The 25991-nt window shown below is 29.4% G+C and overlaps 1 protein-coding gene across 33 annotated transcripts in view; it reads left to right on the top strand.

Annotated features, from left to right (window-relative positions):
• LOC107456224 (cAMP-dependent protein kinase catalytic subunit 1) overlaps nt 1-25991 on the top strand; it is a 428744-nt gene that overhangs the window by 314289 nt on the left and 88464 nt on the right. For 2 of the 33 annotated variants that reach the window (XM_016074041.3, XM_071187760.1), the window contains exon 1: nt 21233-21905. The exons of 20 other annotated variants lie outside the window; for them this stretch is intronic. In XM_016074041.3, coding sequence (XP_015929527.1) covers nt 21860-21905 — 46 coding nt within the window. In that variant the 5' untranslated portion in view covers nt 21233-21859. Of the gene's footprint in view, nt 1-21037; nt 21906-25991 lie in introns of those variants that run through there. 11 more of the 33 variants (XM_071187761.1, XM_071187764.1, XM_016074047.3 and 8 more) reach the window with 10 other exon arrangements.

Below are 25991 nucleotides of genomic sequence, written 5' to 3'. Positions count from 1 at the left end.
TACTCCAAACACTGATGTTTCTTCTAATCTATCGTCAGTAAGTATTAAAATATAGAATAAATATAAATATATCAAATAAATATAATAATATTAACGAATAAATTAATATAAAATTGGATATAACAAATATTTCGGACATTCACCAAAGCGACTACGTGAATGTTGACATTCTCCAGATTTCGGTGTTTCACGGTAGCATACATATATATATATATATATATGACTCTAAAACTTAAAATTGTAGCTGGTTGATCCAAGAAAGACCAGGTTTATTTATGATGCTTTGGAGAGGGTAAAAAAGAAAATCAACATTATCGTCTTCTGTCTTAAAGAATACATTTAATTTTAATGAGTATTTTTTCCTTCTGAAGACTATTTATAGTTTTAATACTATAAATTAATAGTTATGTATTTATAATTTCTGAAATATCTAAAACACAAGATATTCTTTCCTTACAAAAATTGATATTGATTTCTTACTCCCTCAATGACGTTATTTTAACGAAAACTAACGATTCGTTACTGGCCCATAGCCAAAATGTGAATAAAACTGAAGAGAGGAGAAAAGCCGGTACTTAAAATGGTTGACGTCAGTAACTTAAAATTTCATCTTCCATCCTTTGTGTAATCAAATTTATAAGTCTCCAAGTAAAAAAGAAATAAATAAACCCTTGAAGCGTGATTTATGTTCAAACTGTATGTTTGCTTGTTGTTTTAAAAAGTAAAAATCTTTCTCGGCGTTGATTTTAAAATTCTGATAGTTCTTTCTTTCTCATCACAATAAAGAACAATTAGAATAAAAATGCTACAAAATGTAGTTTTTTATAGCTTAATTTTTTGAGGTTAATAGTTTATTTGGAGTGATATTTTACAAGGGGCCATATGACGATCCCTGAGCCCTGAAACTACAAAATAATATTAAAGAAAAAAAATGGAAGGATAAAAAGAGATCGATTCAAAAATCTTCCCTGCCTTTAAAAAAAATCAAGTGGCACAGCCGTATCTTGATTTTCATTTTAGTAAACAAAGTTTCGTGGGACACTCTTTTCCATAAGACTCAGAATTTCCATTAGTGTTTTACATTGTATTACAACAACGTATATTTTTATTATCTTAATTTACTACAGAAGGGTTAAAGCAGTATTTTTTTTTATCTATAAAAGGGCATTTTTATTTTTAAAAATTTTTGGACGAAAATACGAAAAAACATAAAAAGCACATAAAATCTTAACCTTATTTGGTAAGCTAGGTAGCTGGATTCAGCATGTGTGCCAATTGCTTAATCAAATTGGAACAAATTAGAGGCAATTTCATAAAATAGAAAATAGATTACTTTACTTTCAAACATTATTAATAAAATATAATGAATTTATAAATCGCATTTAAAAATACAAAGCGTTTTATGATCACAACCCTTGATGTATATTTTTAAAATCCTTGTCAAAAAGACTTGCCCATTAGTGGTGTGAAATTAATGTTTTTGCGGTGAAAGAAAGCAGGAATAAGGCTAAAATTTAACGAACTATGGAAGGCAGAAAAAACTGTATCGAAAACAGTTTGGTCGCCGAATGAGAAGTAAAAAGTGTTTCTTACAGTCACTTTTCACCTCCTACCATTTTCTTCTGGTCACCAATTAAATTTTGATACTTTTAGTTATTCTATCCAAGAAAATAATTCTTCATGTTTCGATAACATTATTTAGTAGCATTTAATTATTACTTTGCTACCCGCATTGGCTTTTTTTAATTTGATTTTCGAAAAGGATTCTACAGTACATATTAAAAATAATGATTGCAGAACACCCTTTATATTATAAAAAATGTCGTATTTAAATATTATTTAGAAGAAAACTTTAAACAAGAAATATCAAGGTATGAAAGAAATATCATTATATTAAATTTATGTTCCTTAAAAAATAAGAATTATTAAAACATATTGTTTACCTTTTCTGACAAAAAAAAATTACCATTGGAAAATTTAGTTTTAGAAAAGCTAATAGTGTTTCGTTGCCTACAAAGAAACAATTACATTTCCATTTTAAAAAATCTAGAATAACCTAAGTATACACTTTTAAAGCTAAAATGGTTTAAAACGGAAATACGTAGGCTTAACATAACTACTTTTTCCTTGGAGCAATTTTTATATCATTGCAACATTAAAATATCTTCATTAATGAGTAAATTAAATTTTTTTCAAATAAAACTCTTCAAACGAACTTTTAATTTAATTTGTTAACTGAAATTGTCACAAATTTCAGGACTAAGTTATATGAAAATACAATTGCTTTTATTTGATTCCACTAGTTTCTTTGATTCCACCTAACTACTTTTTTCCATGGGAGCAATTTTTACATCATTGCAACATTAAAATATCTTCATTAATGAGTAAATTAAATTCTTTTCAAATAAAACTCTTCAAACGAACTTTTAATTTAATTTGTTAACTGAAATTGTCACAAATTTCAGGACTAAGTTATATAAAAATAAAATTGGTTTAATTTGATTCCACTAGTTTCTTTGATTCCACCTAAGTACTTTTGCCATTGGAGCAATTTTTACATCATTGCAACATTTAAATATCGGCGTTAGCCGACCAGGTGGCTGAGTGGTTAGCGTGTCTGACTGCGAAGCCATTGACCGCGGGTTCGAATCCTGCTCAGGGCATGGATGTTTCTCTGTGTTCTGTGTCCTTTCCTCTTTGTGTGAATATGACCAGCCCTATAAACGGGCTTGTGGTTGTGTGACGTGGGCGACGCTGATCCACCGCCGTGGCTTCGCCACAGATGCCCACTGGGTAAAGAGAGGAGAGTAGCAGTTCTGGCATTTCTGTGGCCAATGGGACAAACCCCAAGTGTCCGCCATTAATTGGCGGACAATTAAAAAAATATATATATCGGCGTTAATGAGTAAATTAATTTTTTTTTCAAATAAAACTCTTCAAACGAACTTTTAATTTAATTTGTTAACTGAAATTGTCACAAATTTTTAGGACTTAAAGTTATGTAGAGATACAATTGCTTTTTGATTCCACTAGTTTCTTTGATTTCATTGCATCGTTAAATTAATCTACAATTGCATTATTTATCGCGGACAACCAATTCACAAAAAAAGTTTAAAACAGGAAATATCGCTATAGACAGGTTTATCGTTATAGACAGTATCGTTATACACAGGTTTCACAATATATATATATATATATATATATATGTGCACAAGAAATAATTTTCAAAATATTTTGTAATTATAAGCTTTTATGTCTATATGAAATGTCCATAAATGTCATTTGAAAATATGTCATCCTCATGGCCACTATTTTTCATTTCTATATAACCTAAATAAATGGCGTTGTAGTTAAATTTTTAAATGTATGATTGGTAAACCATTTGTTAAAATAAACCTCCTGTGGAAACAAAAGATAATTTCAAAGAAAAATCCATTTAAAGAGATTTTAAAAAGCAAATAGATATTTATTTTTTAATTTACTTGCCTTCTATAAATCATTAATAACTAAATTATTCAGTCTGAGATCTTTTAATGAGCCTTATTGTTAATGACATAAAGTAAAAGTGTCATGCTTTAAAGTGGAAGGACATTGATGTAAATAGCTATAAAATTATAAAATGCCATTATCCTGACAGTTGAATGCCAAGTAATTGTAAACTGCATAATGTTTGTAAACTGCGCTTCTCTCTATAAGGTATTAATTAGGGTTACTAAATGAATATTTAAAAATAAATAAATAAACTATTTTAAAATTTTTAAATATGAAAAAATGTTATATATTAAATGAATGTTGTAGATTCACATCGGTGAATGTTGCAAATCGCATAGTCGCTTTGGTAAATGTCCGAAATATATACTGGGTCTAGTTAAGTTATAATGAGCGGTATATATAGTATACATTTAACCGGTTATCCGAACACTGACGTTTCCCCTTATCTATCCTCAGCAGATATTAAAATATCGAATAAATATAATAATATCAACGAATAAATTAATATCAAATCGGATATAACAAATATTTCGGACATTCACCAAAGCTACTATATATGATTGCTGACATTCACCGGTGAAAGTCGACATTCTCTTGATTTCGGTTATTTACGCTGTTGGGATATTGAGTAATTATCGACAATATCAAAATTCATCTATGAAAAGGTACACCAACATAGAATCGAGTTAATATGTCTTATATACCAGGGAATTGGAATTGTATTTTTGTAGTGGTAGAAACACTACAATACTCTCCCACCAGAATTTCATCCGTGATAATTGCTGTTTTGTAAGAAACCGGGAGAGCTGTATTAAGATCACCGTACTTTTTTTAGTGCTGATCAAGAGAGCTGTATTAAGTTCACGGTCGTGGTCGCTCTTGTGTTGCCTTTAGCAGTTGAGTGTATACGTTGTACGTTATGCAGAGATGTCAACTTGCTCCGGACGCGAATTGCCAAACCATACCATAGATTATAAAAGGGTTGGCAAAAATTTCTATTGGCGTTAAAGGAGCGTTCTCGCAAATCGCCAAACAGCTGTGTGCTTACGTTTTTGTTTTGTTTTCGATATCACGTATCTATCATTCACCAAGTTATACATGGATGCGACATTTAAGAGTTTCAAATAAGCGGATCTTCATTATATTCTTCTGCATTAAATGAAATATAAAGCGTATTTTTTTGTCATAGCGCCGACATAATCGTTTGTATCTGTTAACATAATTGTGTTTGTTAGCGTTTTTTAGAAGGTCGTAATAAAACTAAGATAAAAAAATTATATATTATTACCTCCATAACCACTTCTATATTTTCATAACTTTCATTAAATGTATTTCGAGAAGTGAACTTCCTTACCTACTGATCCACTAATTAAAATTAATAATTTCCCAATAACCTTTAATCCTTAATAATGAAATGATTATTACAATAAAGCTTGTTTACTAAAAAGATTTTAAAAAATTTTTTATTGTTTAGCGGAGACTTTGTTGACAATTCTATATTCATTAATTAAACTTAATGGTTCTGCTCGATAACCATTTACAATTTTTTTAAAATTTTATTTAATTTTCTGTTATTATGAAATTCTTTAAATATTTTTCGACGTAGAGATTATTTAGCAATAATGCGAAAAGCTGAAATTTATAAATGTATAATATTTATAAATGTTTAAGAGAATTTTTAGCAGCTATTTTGTACTAATTATTTTAATTGAAATGTTCATTATACGCAGTTTTATAATAATAATCGTAAAATTCATTGAACAATTGAGTATTACATTTTAAAATGCAAGTATAATTTAATAATTATTTCATTTTATAACTGCAAAACGGTAGATAAGTAACTTCGTTATAAAGTTTTACATGATACGAGAATATTATACGATTGTTTTATAATGAAAGAACAACAATTTAAGTTTTAAACTTTTTGTGGAAAAGAAAAAAAAAACGAAATTTTTTCCTGTCATCGGTGTTAGCGACTAGAGTCTTTTATCGTATAAATATTAAGTCAGTATTGTTCCCTTTTAAATAAAAATGCATTTTGCTCCGGAAAAAAAATTACTTGAATTTTGTCAATAGAATTTTCCCTAATTATTGCAGCAAAAACTTTTAAATTTCTAATCAAACTTTCCTTTATTATAATTTTGTGTAAATAATTAATATTAATAATATAAATGACTATTAAAAGGAATTAATTGAGAATGTCCAATTTTAATGAATTAACTGTTTACGCAATCAGATTAATAACTTTTTTCATAAGTTACAAATGGAGAAAAAGTCTTTTACAGTTTAAAAATGAAGAGAAAAATAAAGTTGAGATTAAATTTATAAAGCAAGCATAACTCGAAGGAGGTTGAAGTAAGGGCATTAAAATCAAAATTTCAAAAGAAACAAAAATCACGTTTCAGTGTACAGTGAGCAGTAAACAAAAAATCTAAAACAAGCTTTTGATCTAATGATCAGATGTTTACGTTCTAGAACTCAAACTTTAGATTTAGAATTTCCTTAATTCCCTACCATTTTTGTAAGATATTTACTTTTCACCTAACTTTGCAAAATTAAAAAGTTTAGAATTCCTTACAAAATCACTCAGGCGAAGTGATTGTGTTTTATTTAAATATTATTTAGAAAGAATTTTTCTAAAAGTATTTCATTTAAAGTTTTTATCCAACTTTTGTTTTTTATTTATCTATTGTTATTGAAAGTTAAGTTGATGATTTTTAAGCTGAAATGAATGCCGCCCTGCTTTGCATATTTCAAAAATCATATCAAAAGAAATGTATAACTTAACATTAAACACCCAGGACTTACAATCACTATATTTATTTATTAAATAACACTCTTATGACCTGATAATAAATTGATCTAAGTCTTAAATGCGAGTTTTATAACATACAATTTACTTAAACTCAACACATACATCTGACCTCTGTTGTTGCCAATTACTCAATTTTAAAATATAATTTTTCTTTTATAAATTTTCTGATATTTTCATATGAAGGATAGTATTAAGTTCGAGAATTAAAAATTTGTGCCTGAAAAAGTTGTTAAAAATTATAATTATTATTAATATTTGACAACAGGAAGTTTTTAACTGAAGGTTGACAATTTTTTTAATTATGTTATTTTTTTAAATATGTTATTTTTTAATTATGTTATTTTTTTAAATATGTTATTTTTTAATTATGTTATTTTTTAATTATATTTTTAATTACCAAACTCATGTAACAGTATTTAGGAATCTATAAATTTATGTTACGTATGATCGTTGCAGAATAACCTGTACGCAATATATTTTTAAAATTGTGCCTTTTCTATTAATTGCATTTATTATTCTTATATTGAAAGTGTATCAAGGTACCTATGACCTCCATAATGAATGAAGTATTTACGGATTTTTATATATATTAATGAATTGAATCAATTTTTCACGAAGTTTAAGATCTCATCTCATTGCAAAAAAAGTAATTTAATAAAATTATGCAAAAAAAGTAATTTAATATATTTTTTTTTCACAATAAATACTTCTAGTAATGAAACAAATGCTTTCAAACTTTATTTTAAAATTATCGATTATTTCGTTTGCAAGAAACTATTACTTTAAAGCGTGATAACATTTTTGAATACTCTATTTTTTTTCTAGTAAATAATATGTCTTTGTTATTTTCTAAAAAAAAAATCTTTATAAAAAAGCTTACATTACTCTTTTATAGAGAATAATGATTTAATAGAGAATATCACTAAAAAAAACAGGTTATGTTTTCTTACAATAAAAATTAAATAGAATTAATTCTTCAAAATAGCGCTCCAATAAAACATGGTATTAAAATGTTACGTCATTTTTTGTGATTGGTTCATTAATAAATTATTTTTATTTCTTCGCAAACACAATTCTTGTAAAAAAATTGAATCTGTTATATCAAAAAACTAGATCGTTTTATAAAATATAAATTATTGCGTTTAATAAAATATAAATATGGTGTATTTGTAAAGTGATCCTAACAATAAAAAGGTTATTTTCTTTTTTAATTCTCTACTAAAAAGAATTAATGAATCGTTTTTATTCATCATGGCTAGTCGAGGAGGAGAAAAAGAGTATCGAATTACACTGTTTAGGTTAATGTAATTTCGTTCTGCTACCACATTTACGCGTAATCCATCGCCAATTCCACCTGCAATCGCCTAGTTTATAATCTATGGTATGGTTTGGCAATTCGCGCTCCGGACAGCAAATATATATTTTGAAGAGGTAGTTTATCAATTGTGATTCTTGGATTAATAAATTCAATTTAGTAGATTTTTATCCACCACTATTTCTAAGTAAATCGTAGGCTTATATAATTCACCTTTTTATAATACTTATGTCATGCTATACCTTCTAAAAAGCAAGCAAAAATAGTCAAATATTTTCAAAATTAACTTTGTAGTTATTTACCGTTTTTTTTTTTATTATTTTGGCGTGTCCGGAGCAGTTGCCATCTGTGCGTTATGTGTGATTAAGACTGAGAAGCAACAGCTTAAGAAGGAAAATATCGTAGTCACAAGTAGCTAGTCAACTGTTCAATGTGAGCCATCCATCGAAGTAGGCGTTTTTGGATCGAAGAGGGCGTTACTGTTTAGATAGGCGTGTTCATTTCAAAGTGAGAGTTTCGGTCAAGGTAGGCATGTTCACAACACTTCCTAAGGTCACCAATGTGGTGAGTGAATGTTGTTGAGAAATGTAGATGTAAGTTTAATTAATTCGAAATCTCCCCACCAGAGGGCTGATAATCAGTCTACATTGAACCACCAAGCAGTAAGCATTGGCTTGAATTAATTGTCTTCTAATATAACTTTATAATCTGAAGGGTTCCACCCTAATAATATGGAACTCGTTGTTTTGTTTAAATAAATATTTGTTTTCGATATTGATTGCCCTCCCCTTCATGTATATGGTGCAATTGGCCACGAAGTATTTTACGAACTAGAGGAATTTAAAGCAAGAGAAAATAAAGTGTTATTTTTAATTTCAAGGGCAAAATCGAAAATGACAGTTAAAGATAGATGATCACTTCAAGGAGACAGCTAGTCTAATTCTTTGTATGTGCAAAGTAAGCGTTTTTATATCTTTCTTTGTTGAAGAATTCGTTTTCGTTTTGAGGTTTTGATTATTGAAAATTTATTGTTTTTTTTATATTGCTAAGGGTGTGACTTTGTATTAGACTTTCATTATGGCTGAAACAGATTATTTAGAGAGAATTAAAAGAAAAAGGTCTAGTGAACGAAGTTGTTTTACTAAGTTAATAAATAAAACAGATAAATTATTAACTGAGCAAAATGTTGAAACAAATGTATTAGATGAGAATCTTACTGTGTTAATTGAAAGGAATCAAAATTTAATAGCTTTGAATAAGGAAATTGAAAATATAATTGATATTAATTTGTTGGATGAAGATTTAGCTTCTAGTGAAGAATATCAGGATAAATATTTGACGTATGTAGCTAAATTAAAGCAATTGATAAAATGTAAAGGAATAAAGGTTTCGGTTAATGAACAAACAGTTGAAACTGTAAAAAATGATTCGGTTATAATTGAGCAGAAAAGAGTAGTTAATAACAATTCCAGTATTAAATTACCGAAAATTCAAATTGTTCCTTTTTCGGGAGATCCGAAATATTTTAATTCTTTTTGGGATTCTTTTGAAAATACTATCCATAAAAATGAATCACTTTCTAAAATTGAAAAATTCATTTATTTGAAATCTTATCTTACTGGCCAGGCAGGTAATGTTGTATCAGGTTTTGATTTAACGAATGATAATTATGATAATTGTATTAAATTATTACATGAGAAATATGGTCGTAGAGATTTAATTTTGAATTCATTTGTTAATAAAATACTTAGTTTTCCGAGTGTTAAACATACCTCTAATATTACAGCATTACGCAAATTGTACGATGACTTAGACATCGCAGTTAGAAATTTAGATTCAATGAAAGTTCAGTCTGAATCTTATGGTATACTTTTGATACCAATAATTTTACAATTATTGCCTGAAGATTTTGTTTTAGATTTTCAACGAAAACGGAAATCTAAAGATGAAACCGATGTTAATGAATTATTGCTGTTTTTAAAGAATGAGATAGAATGTCGTGAATCGGTTGCGTTTTTAAATGATAAAAAGACTAACTATAACCATCGAGGTAGCTATAATTTGCGTAACGAGCAAAATAGGTATATAAACAGAAATTTTAATAAAGGCACACCCTCAGCTACTGCGCTTAATGCACAGATGACGCAGTCAATATGCATTTTTTGCTCTGAACCCCATGACGCTTTCAAATGTAATATGTCTTCCCAAAACAAGGTAAAATTATTGAAAAATTCTAATCGTTGTTTCAAGTGTTTTAAATTGTTTCATGTAAGCAAGAATTGTCGTGTAAATAAATTACCTTGTTATAAATGTAAGGGATTAAGTCATCATGGGTCTATTTGTTTAGGAGGTAATAAGGGGATAAATAATGCTAAAGTTAGTAAAATTCAAAACGCTGAGGAAAAGTTAAATGAATCTTCTGATTTGGCTGCAGTTTCTAATGAAACTCCACCATCAAGCATTTCCAATGAGGAAGTTATTAGTTCTGTTTCCCAATGTAATAATAAAAAAGTTGAATGTTCCAAAAGGGTTTATTTGCAGACTTGTACTGCTGAAGTTAAATCAGATTCTTCGTCTCAATTGACAAGAATTCTTTTAGATAATGGCAGCCAGCGTTCGTTTTTGTCTGAACGAGTTGCAAATAATTTAAATTTAAAACCGGTTGCTTACGAAGTTTTGTCAGTTTATTCATTTGGAATGCAAAGAGCAACGGAAAAGGCTTATCCTGTTGTTGAATTTGAAATTTTCAAAAAGAATACGAATTTTAGAACTAAAATTAGAACTCTTGTCATACCATGCATTACTGGAGTTAAAGTTGAACCCCCCGACCCCAAAGTAATTGAATTTATGAATAAAAATAAAATTGATATGGCTGATTCTTATTTGGAAGATAATGATAATTTGCTGAGTATAGAACTTTTAATTGGTTCAGATTTATTCTGGGAATTTCTTTTATATGAAAAGATAACTATAAATAATCGCCTGTGTGCAATAAAAACTGTTCTTGGGTGGGTGATTAGTGGAAGTAGTTATAAACGGGAGCATACATTGTCGCAAAACATAGCGGTTATGAAAAGTGTAATTGAATCAGGTGATATGTTTGATTTAAGAAAATTCTGGTCACTCGATTCCTTAGGTATCACCAAGGAGTGTGAAATTTTATCTCTAAAAGATAAAGAAACAATTGATAATTTTGAAAGCAATTTAAAATATGAAAACAATCGTTATAAAACCGGATTACTTTGGAATTCAAATCCCGATGATCTTGATAGTAATTTCTCTATTGCCAAAAGACGGTTTGATAATTTAATGATAAAATTATGTAAAAATAAAAATATTTCTGACATGTATGCAAATATTATTGACGATCAGATAAGAGATGGAAGCATTGAGGAATGTAAAGATAAATCCGCTAATTCTGGTTATTTCATGCCGCATACAGCTGTTTTAAGACCCGATAAAGAAACATCTCGTGTTCGTATCGTTTTCGATGCTAGTTCGAAGGATATTGGTTTAAAATCTCTTAATGATATGTTATTGTCAGGTTCAAATTTGAACCCGAATATTTTGGATGTCATACTAAATTTTCGAAAGCATGAAATTGCATTTTCTGGTGATATTGAAAAGGCGTTTTTAATGATAGAGATAGATAAAAATCAGCGCAAATATTTAAAAATTTCTTTGGGTTGATTATGATAATTGCGAAGGTTTTAAAATTATGAATATGAAAAGGTTACCGTTCGGAGTTACCACTTCCCCTTTCATTTTGAAGGCAATAATAAAGTACCACATTAAAAAGTATGCTAATGACAAACCCGATTGCGTTAAAATGTTAAATTCTTCGTTATACGTGGACGATCTGTACTGGGCAGCTGATGCAGTTTATGATGCACATCGACTGTCATCTGATTCTGTAAATATTTTGCAATCCGCGAGTATGAATTTACGGAAATTTAATTCTAATTCAAACGAACTGAAGAAATTATGGATTCAAAATGGTACTGCCATTAATGAATCAATTGCACATGCAAAGGTGTTAGGTCTTCGATGGGATACAGAAAGTGATGTACTGTTGATTGAATATAAAAATTTAGAGCAGTCATCATCCAAGTCAATTCAGTGCACCAAGCGTACTGTTTTAAAATTTGCTGCTCAAATTTATGATCCTATCGGTTTAATTTCTCCCTTTGTTATTAAGATGAAAATTTTGCTTCAAAACATTTGGAAGGCTGGACTCGATTGGGATGACCCTCTGCCTCTAGATATTGAAACAGACTTTAACAATTGGATTTCTGAAGTTCCTTGTTTAAAGAACTTTTTTATGGAACGGAAATATTTCGATAACTGTGCTAATAAGAAAGAAATTGCTGTTCATATTTTTACTGATGCAAGCACAAAGGCCTATGGTGCTGTAGCATATTTCAGATATGCAAATATTTCGAACGAAGTTAAGACCTCATTCATTATGTCCAAAAGTAGGGTAGCACCAATCAAGACTTTAACATTGCCCCGCTTAGAGTTTATGTCAGCGGTTATTGGTGCTAGAATCTATGATTATTTACACAAATTGTTTAGTGACATTTGCCAACAATTTTATTTGTGGACAGATTCACAAATTACATATTTTTGGATAAAGAGTAACAACTCTTTGAAACCCTTCGTGCAAAACAGAGTGTCTGAAATTCAAACTCTGACAGATCCTAAACTTTGGCAACACTGTCCAGGAAGTTCAAATCCTGCTGATAAATTAACTCGAGGAGAATCACTAAAAAGCCTTGTTGATGATAACTTATGGAAATTCGGGCCATCTTGGCTCATAGAGGATGAAAGTAAGTGGCCTCAAGAAAATACTGAAATTAATTATCAGCAGCATTCAGTTGATTTAGAACTTAGAAACAGCGTTATTTCTCAACACAGTTGCCTCGCAGATTCTAAAGAGACTTTACTGATTTTTGAAAATTACAGTTGTTTATTAAAGGTGAAAAGAATTGTGGCTTGGTCAAAACGGTTTATTCAAAACTGTAGAAGTTATGACAAATTGAAAGGTCCATTAACTACTGAAGAATTAAAAGAAGCCGAAGTTATTTTAATAAAGGAAGCGCAAAATAACATTTATCAAGAAGAAATTAAAACTTTGATGAAGAAGGAAGGTATAAAAAATAACTCCAGCATATTTTGTCTTCGTCCATACCTAGATGAAAAACAGATGTTAAGAATTTGCAGTAGACTGTTTCAATCTGAAGTGGATCCTGAAGCAGTTAATCTTATACTGATACCCAAGAACTCGAAATTTTCCGAACTTTTGATCACTGAAAAACATAAAAAGTTGCTTCATAGTGGAGTTAATGTCACTCTTTCGCAGATTAGAAAAAGTTATTGGATTCCACAAGCCAGACAACTTGGGAAAAGAATAATTGGAAGATGCCTGATTTGCAGAAAACACTTTGCGAAACCAGCCAATCAGCGTACTGGAGAGCTGCCTAAAGATAGAATTTCAGAGTCTCCACCTTTCTCAGTGGTTGGAATTGATTTTACTGGGCCTATTTACGTAAAACATAAAGATGAAGTTTTGAAATCTTATATTACTGTGTTTACTTGTGCAGTCACACAGGCTGTACATTTAGAACTGATTTCCGATTTGTCTACGAATAAATTTATCTTAGCTTTACGCCGTTTCATGTCAAGAAGAAATAACTGTAAAACTATTTATTCTGATAACGCAGCAACATTTAAAACTGCTTCAAGAGATATAAGGTACTTCTTTTCTATTATTAGAGGAGAAGAATTTCAAAATTTCATTTCCTCTGAAGGTATTGCATGGAAGTTTATTGTTGAGTTTGCCCCATGGTGGAGAGGATTTTATGAACGGTTGATGAGAAGTATTAAAGAACCTCTCAAAAAGATACTTGGAAAGGCTCAGCTTTCCTTCGAAGAAGTCATGACTATCCTAGTTGAAATTGAAAACGTCCTTAATCGTCGACCACTCACATATGTAAGTGATGATAAATCGGAACTACAGCCTCTGACACCTGCTCATTTTTTGTTTTCTGGACTGGTGAGCGAATATCCGTGTAATTTTGCGGAACTTATTAATGTGACCCCAACGCGAGAAAGTCTAATAAAAAGAAGGCTTTATCAAACTCATCTTCTGAAACAAGTATGGTTACGTTGGGAAAATGAATACTTGTTGACTTTGAGGCAACATCACTTTTCCAACAAACCAAACTGTGAGAAAAACATAAAAATAGGTGATGTGGTGCTCTCTCAAGGCAAAGGTAAATCCAAATTCTTATGGAATTTAGGCCGTGTCCTTGAAATTTATAAGGGTCGTGATGGACTAGTTAGATCCTGTCTTATAAAAACTAAAACTGGGGAGTACAGGAGACCAGTACAACTGCTCTATCCCTTAGAGCTGAACTAAAAACTGATGATTAACATTCTAATGATATTTTAATAATTTACTATTCCTTTAAATTTGATGCTTCAAATTATATTTTACTGTCTTATAATTGATTAGTGCTTATTTTTATATTTTAAGTTTAAAACGTATAATGTTTGATATAATGTAGAATTATCGTTTTGCTATTGTATATTGTTTTGTGATAATTTTTACTTTAAAATTATCAGGTGGGGAGTGTTGAGAAATGTAGATGTAAATTTAATTAATTCGAAATCTCCCCACCAGAGGGCTGATAATCAGTCTACATTGAACCACCAAGCAGTAAGCATTGGCTTGAATTAATTGTCTTCTAATATAACTTTATAATCTGAAGGGTTCCACCCTAATAATATGGAACTCGTTGTTTTGTTTAAATAAATATTTGTTTTCGATATTGATTGCCCTCCCCTTCTTATATAAATGTTATCGGTTGGTGGTGCTGGGGCAGTCTGTTTAATCACCTTGAGTCGTACAGACTTACCTGTACTCGTTGTTTTGGCTGTACTGATTGGTGGTGCTGGAACAGTCTCTTTATTCACAGTTGGCTCGTTTGGTGAAATTCCAATATTGTCGGTAGTGATGTAGACCGGCTTCAAGCAATCAATGGCAAAGGACTTGGATATGAATTTGGCCGAAGTACCTGCCTGCGAATGAGGGCACTTCACTTATTCGTCTGATTTCTGGCCCTAGGGCAACTGAGACTAGTGGCTTTAGGTTGAGGGGGGAGGTATTGGAGATTTATTAACATAAGGTTAGTTATCTGTAGTAAAATTCACTGATTAACTGGGAAGGTCCCTTGAGTCAATAGCATGTAATAGCAATGGATAGTAAAAAATATACACAAGATTATTTACAGAAATTAGTAGTAATGAAAATAGAAAACATATCATATATTTACATTATTTACATAATATCATAATTTGTATAACTTGATGTTTGTATTATTTAGAGAGATCCTCTGTTATTACGATGACCCGGTCTTCCCGGTGTTCGACCGCTCGTGCCGGGTTGCTCATCGTTAATAGCAATACTTACTTTACTTTATTTACAAAAATTGGGCACCTGGGCCACTTAGCGGCCCCTATCCCATACATCTAGAAATTTACAGAAAATTTATAGTAATAACATTTTGAATTTAGCAGTCGATGTGGTAGCTAATAGAAAAACAAGCACTTTGCTTGAGTAAATATAACATTTGAATATCTGATTCATCGAATCTAAGTTGATATATATAAATATAAACATAATTTGACATATATATACATAAGTTGACATAAATAAATAATAACATAAATTGATACATATTTCACTAATTAAATTTCTATATTTTAACTAGCACATATTTAATTGTGACATACATTGAAGTTCATTCGAATACATTGTGGTAACCATAAAAAAAATTAAGCCGTTTGCTTGTGAAATAATAAAACAATGAAATTTAATATGACAAATTGACTTAACACTAGAAATATTGATTGTAGACTTAAATTAAAAATAAAGATAAAACATGATTTGATATGTACAGTAATTGATTTTTGAAAAATGAAAGGCATAATTGATGAATATAGATAAATCATACCTTGATACATGATGAAATAACATATTTGGAGAAAATGCAGTGAATATATTTTATCAGAGAAGTATTGCTCATTAAATACAATAGAATTTTCAAAAGAATTTAACATGCAAAGTTGATATATATGTATGCATAAATTGGTTATATTATCAGAAAATAATTCTTAATGTAATTTAATTTAACTTAAGTAAAAGTCTGATGTGAAAAGTTCAGTGAATTTAACTTGAGAGTCTTGAAAATAAAAGTAGAACTCACTGGGATTGAGATGTTTCCCCGATGATCCCCCGCAGAAGACGGAGCACTTCTTCATTTTTGAGCAATTCCTGTAATTCTTTGATTAATGACACTAATCGATGAGCAAGTTTAGGCGTCGAATATGATGTTGTTCGAGGGCTCCTTCTGCTGGGACGGGTCTCGCACCCAGTATAGTTGGCTGTGTGGCTTTTGTAAAACGTTAATAGCAATAGAATTGATCAATTTATACTAGGGAATTGGAATTGTATTTTGTAGTGGTAGACATACACTGCACAATGGTAACACACGGTAAATATATAATTTGAAATTTTTGTAGTTGTTTTCCCTCTCAATCTTATATTATACAAGAATGTATGTTTTGTTAATTAACATAACATTTTTAACGAATTCGGACAGAAATATCCATAAATATATAAGGGCATGACACGAAAAATATTTGAAAGCTTCGAATGTTCGAGGCTGGTATTCTAAACAAACCACGAGTCGAAGTAGACCTTCCCCGAGTGACGCCTTCCCCTGACGTCATACCGTCCACTGTTTTGAATTTCGGTATTCTGAACACTGATATCAGTGGAGTAGACTCGTGGACTGGTCTACTTCATGAGAAGAGTAGGGGTGAAGCTTCTTCCGTGCTATCAGCCAATAAAAATGCTCGAAGCATTCTGATGCAATTCACGCGCGACAAGCTGTTGAAAAAGGCATTTTGTTTCAGCATCTATTTGAGATAAAATATTGCCTTTTGAGGTTTATTTGAGATTAAATACTGTAAAACTTTACTTTTATTTTATTGCACTAATATTTAATATTTACATTTATTAAATAAATTTTTTATCCATCTCCGAAATGATAAGTTTTTTTTTTGCTGTTATTTTTGATAATAATAAACATTGACCTATTAGATAAATTTCATTTACAAGTCTGAAAATTAAAAATCTAATATGTATTATTATTGACGTATATGTTATGACGTGTAACATATGACGTATATTAACCTATAAAATTACATATATTATGACGTATATGTTATAAGTATATGCTATTGAGTTGCAATCAGATCTTCGGTTTGTTTATTCTAATAGCGATTAAGAAACCAAATTTTATTTTTCAGAATTGTATTACAAGAGTACATCGAATTGGCATATCACATGTATGCTTTTTTTTTTTTTTTTTTTTTTAAGAAATAAGCTTTTAATTGCATTTAATATTATGTGGATAGTAGAAAAGATCCAGAAAAAAAAAATTTAAATATTAAAATTTTTAAATCTAAACAGCATTCTTGCTACATATCACTTTATATTGCTAAACAGATGGTTTTCACTTTGCCTTTTGAAAATTACGAATTTTCTTAATTATGATTTAATAGAGGTAGGTGAAGGATTTTTTTTTTAATTTAAGAAGGTAGTATTTATATCACTTTATTTGTGTTGATAATGGAAGAAAGTATAATTTGCAATTTAAATTTTATTTTCAAGTAAGCTTTTGTTTTATGCTTCATTATTCGAATACGGTTAAATTTGATCAATACCAATCAAATGATGAAAATATAAGCATCACAGTTCATTATATGGACCTCCTTGTTACGTGGAAAATTTTTTGAACTCTCTTTTAATAAAACTCTCATAAAATTTTGGCTATAAGAAAAAATTCACTTTGAGAGATTCGAATTATTTAGTTATTAATTTATCAAGTAATTTATGTACTACATTTTGCAATTACCATGTTCAGCAATATTAGTTTTATGGTAGAAAAGATTTTTCAAAGATTTTAAGTATAGTGAATTATAGTACAGTTTCATAGTTATAAAATACTTTAATATTCACTTAAGTATTTGTTCATATCCCATTTTCAGTTTTTATGGTAATATTAGAACCACTGTACATTTGATTTGAACCTAAAATTTGACAAAAATGTTTAAAACTTTTTCATTTTGTTGATTGTACGTAAGTGCCCCCCCCCTTCTTTTTTTTTGGATAGTTTCAGAAAATCTAATGCACATAAAACCTATGAATGTAATAAACAGTTATGAAACAGCTCTATTTAAATATTCCACATTACAAGTTGAATAGTACTTAAAAGTAATTTAGTTTTAAAATTAATCTTTTTTACTGGAAATAATGCAAACAATGCCTACAAGAAATGCAAATTTAACTATTTGAAATTTAAAAAAATGTACATTTCTTGAAAAGAATCAAGAGAAAAGTCTCACATAAGCATGTGAGGTAGTGAAAACTTAATTTTTTATTATTATTATTTTTTTTTTTTTGAAATTTAAGTTCAAAAGCACTTTGTAATCATATCTTTTCCATATTGATTACAAGAGAAAATACTTCTAAGTTAAATTTCTCTACCTCGTTTCAGAAATGAAAGAAATTACAGCAAACTTTTTATTACATATAAAACTATTGAAAATTGTAAGGTCTTATTTGTTTTTTTTTTAAAAAAATGTGAAATAAAAAGCGTAATTTAACACATTAAATTCCTATCTGCTGTATCTTTTTAAGATTATAAAAAGTAATTAAAAAATGACACACTTGTTTTTTAATGGAGAGAAAGATTTGCTAAGAAAATTGAGACAATTTCTGGTAATTAATCATCAATATTTATTATTTACAATTTAACTTTAGATAATCTAATAAAATAATAAGAAAATAAAAAGTTCTACAAAATTTTTAGTCAGAAAAAAATTAACATTTACGATTTTACCTATTAAGTTCATCAAATATACTATTGCAACCCCAAAAATACCTATTTATTCGCATATAGCAAGGAAAAATTAAATAAAATTAGCTTTTTTTTTTTAAAAAAAAAAAGAAAGATAAATATGCTCATGATATTAAAAATAAATTAAGTTTAACTTGTGTTTCTACTGAAATCACGTCCTCTCTCAGTTCCACGCATAAATACTGAACAAGATTTTTCGTTAATCGCATAAATACTGAACAAGATTTTTTGTTAATCGAAAAAAATAAAAAAATACATCATCATGAAGACTAAAAGCATCTTTTCTGTTTCTATATATCGGTCTCCTTCGAGGACTTAGCCGTGTAAAATAATTACTAACCAATGCATTTCACGTGCTCGCCATTACTCTACTGAAAATACCAGTGGTTTTCGCGTCGATCGAAAAGAACGCTCAAGCTCCACTAAAACTTGCTTGGAATACCGAAAATCGAGCAATGGGCGGGAAAAGTAGAATATCAGGCAACGCGCCCCCTGGTGTGGCTTCCAAAAGCTGAAATCGACTGTCGACTTGGGGCTCAGAATACCAGCACAACGTTATTTTGACGTTTTCTATTATCAGTCATTAATTCCGCTGTTAACTGTCCGAATCAATCGCAGTTGATACTTATAAAAAATTTGTTTAACAGAGACTAACATACAAAACATTTTACATTAGTTCTTTATCTTCTCTTATCAATGTGTAGCGTATCTACCACTACAAAAATACAATTTCAGTTCACTAGTATATAAGACATGTTAACTCGATTCTATGTTGAGGTACCTTTTCATAGAAGAAGGTTAACATTGTCGATAACAACTTTCCTCCCCACATTGGTGACCCGGACGTGATATGAACATGTCTATCTTGACGGAAACTCCCACTCTGACAAGAACACGCCTATCTTAACAGTAACGCCCACTTAGATCTGGAGAAGCCTAATTCGTTGGATGGTCCACATTGAACAGTTAACTTGCTACTTGTGACTGCGTCATGATCCCCCTCCTAGCGCTGTTGCTGCTCAGTTTCAATCATACACAACGTACAACGTGTACACTCGACTGTTAAAGGCAACACAGGAGCGACCATGACCGTGAACTTAACACAGCTCTCACGATCCGCACTCAAAAGTACGGTGATCTTATTACAACTCTCCCGGTTTCGCACAAAAACAGCAATGATTCAACTAGTGATATCCATTCACGGAATTCTATCACAGATATAATTCTAGTGGGGGAGTACTGTAGCGTATCTACCACTACGAAAATACAATTCCAATTCACTAGTATATAAGACATGTTAACTCGATTCTATGTTGGGGTACCTTTTCATAGATGAAGGTTAACATTGTCGATAACAGCTAACCCCACAAATGCAACCATTTAAAGATTTCCGGTATTTATCCCAGCCATCGACTCTCAAAAAGCGATCACGCGGAAGGCAAATTTCAAAACATTTTTTCCCCTCTATACACTATAATTTTCTAGTGGTGTATTGAGGGGAAGCAATGTTGCTGTGAAACCAACTTTAATGTGCCGGACAATCAGACATTTCTAACAATGTGTAAATACTTTTTTCAATTGCTAGGTATACAAGTTTTCTGACAATAATAACCAAAATTTGAATATAATAGTGCAGGAACAATCTGAGAGTTATAATCTATTACTTTTTAAATGCACAGTTTAAAAAAATATTGATCGTTTTTATATTATTATTTTTTAAAACTTCACTTAAATATATGAAGCGATCAGAATGTTACATTTTAGATTATTTTCGGAATACTCAGTAATTTTTTTTTCTTCTTTCTGCTACTCTTGTAGTGTATTTTGATATTTTTTCTTTCTTTCTTAAGATATTTATTTTTGAGTCCTAGAATATTAAGATATTTATAATTTTTTACGTGAAAAGTGCAAGATTTAAGCGTATCTTTAACATTAAATATTTTTTAATTTTAAAATACTTAAATGTCTGTTAATAAAAACTCAATTTTTTTTTTAAAAAAAGGGAAGAAAAAGCTGGGATTTTTTTTAAACTCTTGCATCCTTAATTCACATGTTTTTAAATCTAGAAATAGATCAAATAATATAAGGATACAGTGAATACTTGGCGTCTTCATTTACCTGCAAAAGCTTGAGGATATGATCATGAAAAAAGATTTTATAAAATAAAAAAATTTCTGTTTATTCTCATCATTAAAGATTATGTGAAAACTTTTTGAGCTGTGAAATTCAAAAATGGTAATTATCGTTTCGACAAAACTTCGTAATAAAAGCTATCTTTAACGAAAATCACTTTTCCTAGTTTACAAATATGGAAGCGCAAGGATGAATAAAGTCATAGATAAGAATTGCGCAGGTGTTAATAATCTCAGGTTATCAGATCACCTCGAGCAAAGATGTATCCGTTATTTTTTATTTATTTATATGCATCGGAATTAATCTTACGTTACGATCGTCTTGACAATAATAGTTGAGTTAATTCCAAAGTATATCGTAGCGGGTAAATTAACTGTCACAAATGACAGCTAAAGTTCTTTTTTTGTTCGTCGTAAGCTAATTTAGTCAAAAATAGATGAGAACGATTTATTAAATATTGTGTTTGACATGAAAAGCCCGCGAAATGTTTTACGATAAATTCTTGAGAGTTTTCTTTACGCTTTAATTTCATTCATTGATGGAAACCGATTTTCGACAGCGAAACTTGGCTCTATTCCGAATGTCGTCATCAGTAGACGAGTAGCGGATGGACGTAGAGGAAGATTATTTTGCTTTCATCAATTCGAAGAGTGGGAGACATAAGCTAATGGCACAAGTTGCGCCGGCGCGCAAGCTCTCCTCCTTGCCCCATAATAGGTCAGATAACTGGCAGCCATTTTGCTAGATGAGTATATGTACCATGGCTAAAGAGTACCTCTTTCAATAAAATACACAATCTAGTCTATTTTATGAAATGCTGAAAAATAAATCGTTTCATTTTTAAAATTCACATGAATATTTTGGAAAAGTGCTTTCGACAGTACTAATTGAGAGAAAAATTTTGCTTCCAATTTGCAATAAGAGTAGTGCGGAGGGATACATGAATTAAAGCTCTGGCGTTTCCGTGCCTGGTGTTTGGGATTTAATCATACGAGATGGTGTCTGTTGTGTGTACTTGTGTTTATATGTAAAATATTTTGTTATTTATATATCCCTCACTAGAAGTTAGGTATTTTAGACTCATAAGGATATATATCTGTCCATCGTACAAAAATGGGAAATACTGCAACAGCTAAAAAAGGAGATGCAGTGGAAAATGGTAAGTGAAAAATACAGATGTTATGTATATAATTGAATATGTACAAATACTGCTTGAAAATTTCCACTGATCTCTGTAATGTCACTAACATTTACTAATTAAAGTCTTATTAATACTCCGATAACTTTACTTGTACCCATTTTCTTTCTTTGCATGTCTTGATCATTCTTTACTGTTTACAACTTTGACAGGATTAAATGCTCGTTTATACTGACTTTAACTCACGAGTGACTTATCTTTTGCAATATAAGTGTGCTAATATATCTCGATTTACAAAAGATAGAATATAACGCTTTCTGTATGTTACAGGGTTATACAACTGAACTAAAATAAAATTTATCTGGGATTTCAAGTTATTATTATAGGGCTAAAGTAAATTCTGCGTACTTTCTCTTAGTCTAATTGATTTTACTTGGAATTGTTTGTAAACAAAGTGGGGTGTTTAGCTTACAGCTGGTTTTGTTTACTAATAATTAATCAGTGTTTACCAATTAATATATTGGGTAAATATAGTATGAATTATTAAAACAGTCTCTCCTTGAATAATATTTTATCTAACGAGTACTCTATGTATTTATCCAGCTGTTTATGATTATTATTAAATTTTGACATATATTGTAAGTTTTATTTAATAAACATATAAAAAAAAACATACAAAAAAAACTATTTATTTTTAATAATAATTTCTGCTTTGGAATTGGATGTGTATTGAGTTATGAATTAGAGAATGTTAGATTGAATACATAATTAGTGACTTATTTACAACTGATTTTTAATATTCTTGAGATAAACTCATCCAATCATCAGTAAAATTTGTGATCAATTGAATAACATAGTATGTTTGTCTTCATACTTGGATACCAATAATTGCTTTTGATGAATAAATAGATAAATGGAACACTTTTATGTACTTGTTTTTTTACTGTGGATTTTTTTAAAATCAAAATTAGTTTACCTTAAATAACATGGAGAGTGTGTTACTTTAAAGTGTGTAGGGCTTACTTTGTTTTCCATGCAAAGTCAACAAGTAAAGCAGAGGTTCCTGCTGTTTTTTTCTCTCGTCCACCCCTTTTATTGTTGCTGCAATATCCTTTCCAAGTCTATAAATATGTATTTAATAGATTTAGAATATTTGAATTAAGAATATTTTATTATTTTATAATAAGTATAACAATGTTAAAAAGTATTTTTATAATATTTTTGGTTAATAATTAAATACTTAGTTGCTCCGTGGCAGAATTGCTGTGACATTGTTGCACAACATTACAGAGTTCTTGCAGAAAGAATTTCCCTTTAGAAAGTAAAAAATTTTGGTTTTCTTTTCTGCAAAAATTTGTGATATTTTTTCTCTTTAAAATTATATTTAAAAGATGCCTTTTTCGCCTATCGGAGGTGAAAGAAATGTGCTTATTTTTTCTATTCTTATTTGAGAAAAATGAAAAATAAAGAATATTGAACAAAAAATTCTTTTTCTGCAGAAATGTTTGAAAGATTTTTTTTCCCTGAACAATTATACTTAAGAGATACCTTTATCATGTAATAGAGTGGAAGAAATGCTCATGATTTTTTTTAAATTCAATTTTGGAAAAATAAAAAAGTTTTGTATTTCTTTTCTTTCACTGATTTTGCGATTTTTAATTATTTATTTATGTGATGATGATTTATAAAATGCGAAAAAAGAAATAATTAGTGTGTTTTCTTCTTACAAAATGTGAGAATATCGCCCATGATATCAGAATAAAAAAATACTACATATTCATTTTTAAAAAAATACATAAATTTTAATACATCCAAATAGGTTTTTCTTTGTAAATACAGTACAGAACCCGTTATCCGGAAATCAGAAAACCGGAAACCCAAAAAAACTGAGCAAAATTCGATAAATTTTCCCGCCATTTTTTTTTTTAAAGATGTTTTACCTTACCATCATTTTAGAAATAATCATTAGTGTATTACTTCATCGTTTTTTCTTCTTTTTAGGATTGTTTCCAAATATTTTTTTTTTTAGTTGGGTTTAACAATGAAAAAAAACAGCTTTTTGTAGCGATTCAGAAAACTGAAAAAATCAGTTATCCGGAATAGCGATAGTCCCGATCGTTCCGGATAATCGGTTCCCTACTGTACAACGTTTCTGTTACTTTAAATTTAATAACGTGTATATTAGTTATTATTAAGAGTATCTTGCAGAAAGATATTAGTGCTAGAGAGGTTTGCTGCAGAAAGCCCAAACAAATTCTGCCACAGGGCTTAGTTGTATGGTAATATTTAACAATAATGGTAATGCCTAATTTTTATGGTTTGGTAACGAAGAATTATTCACATTTCTATCTCAGCATAAAATATTTGTTATTTAAACAGTTATGTGATTAAAAAAGTTTATCTTAAAAGAAAACTTTTTATCGATGACATAAAAATGTAGCAATACCCATTTCGTGAACCTTGAGCAGCTCCATGATCTTCATAGAAATTGAAACTTTCACACCCTTGTGGTTTTCCTAAATTTTTTCTGAAAGGCTGATATATTCTTTGAAGTAAAGACTTTAACACTTTTAAGTTTAAATTCACTTTTTTCTCACTTTTAACTTGTTTATAAAAGATTTTAAAAAAATTAAATCAGCACATTATCTATAGATATTATTTTTGGATATGTCTCTTATTTGATTTTGAAATACAGTACAGAACCCGTTATCCGGAAACAGGAAAACTAAAAAACCGGAACAAAATTCGATAAATTTTCTCGCCATTTAAAAAAAAAAATAATTTCCCTCATAAGATTTTACGATTTTTCTTTCTTTTCTTAAAGATGTTTACCTTACCATCATTTTGGAAATAATCATTAGTGTATTACATATTCTAAATNTAAGATTATTTCCAAATTTTTTTTTTTAGTTAGGTTTAACAATAAAAAAACGGCTTTTTGTAGCGATTCAGAAAACCGGAAAAATCAGTTATCCGGAATAGCGATGGTCCCGACCGTTCCGGATAATCGGTTCCATACTGTACATTTTACTCAGTATTATCTGTACTAAGAAATGCTAGTGATACCTCATTACATTCATAAACTAAACCACATCACTCATTTCACATTTTTTTAATACACAGGAATGCTAATATTTAATTAAGTACTATTCATTTTAAATTTGGATATATCATGATCTGTCCCCCTAACTACTATCTCTACAATGGCGAATGCTTGCAAATTTTTTATCAAAGAACATGGTAGAGATTAGCACTGGGGTTGGTTATGAGTTATACCCTTCAAATTGGTCTCTATGATGCTTTTTTTTTTCATAAATTTTTTTTAGTTCACATAAGAAGCCCTGTCCCGGAAATTGACATGTTTAGTGAGTATTAAATTGTAATTGCATGAAAAAGTGTAATTACTTTCCCAAAGAAAATATTCAATTTTTTTTCTATGAATCAATAAATAATAGTAAATGAAGGAAAACATTTTAAATAATATTTAATTTAAATTTAAATTTTTTTTTCCTTAAAAAAGTAGATTATATCTGGAATTTTGAAGAAATGTTTTGTAAAAACATCTTTGTATCTCTCGCATTTTTATATTAAGTAAGACCACATTTTGTGAGCAAACACATAATGATTTTAAACCAAAACTCTTGTTTGTTATTTTAAAATAAGTTTTTTTTTTAATTACAGAAACAGTAATTACAAAGAGGGGCAATAATGAGAGTAAACTTAATTAACACCATTATTTTTTTTTAAATTTTATTTTTTTTTTCTTTACTATACCATTTGCTCTATAATAATTTTTAAAAAAGCGTATGAGATATTTCTTTTACATTTTAAAATATAATTTTTTTATTTGATCTAAATTGTTTGTAGTTTTGTAATGGGTTGAAATTTGCCTTGGTGGCATTTTTTAAATAACACATAATTTCATTTTTTTTGTTTATTTTGTGCATGCAACCAATAAAACTTTCATCCAAACAGCCTGATAAAATTTTGCCTAACTTTTTACTTCGATAAAAGTTTTAATTTTGATCTTCATTTTATAACCTTTATCAGCAGTTGAAAGTAGCACAGTACAACTAGTGAAACTACTGTAATCACTACTTTTTTTTG

This window comes from Parasteatoda tepidariorum, chromosome X1 (assembly GCF_043381705.1).
Source record: "Parasteatoda tepidariorum isolate YZ-2023 chromosome X1, CAS_Ptep_4.0, whole genome shotgun sequence".
In the NCBI taxonomy this organism is placed as follows: domain Eukaryota; kingdom Metazoa; phylum Arthropoda; class Arachnida; order Araneae; family Theridiidae; genus Parasteatoda; species Parasteatoda tepidariorum.
Note: the sequence above shows the minus strand (reverse complement) of the source record. Positions and strands in the feature narration are given on the sequence as shown.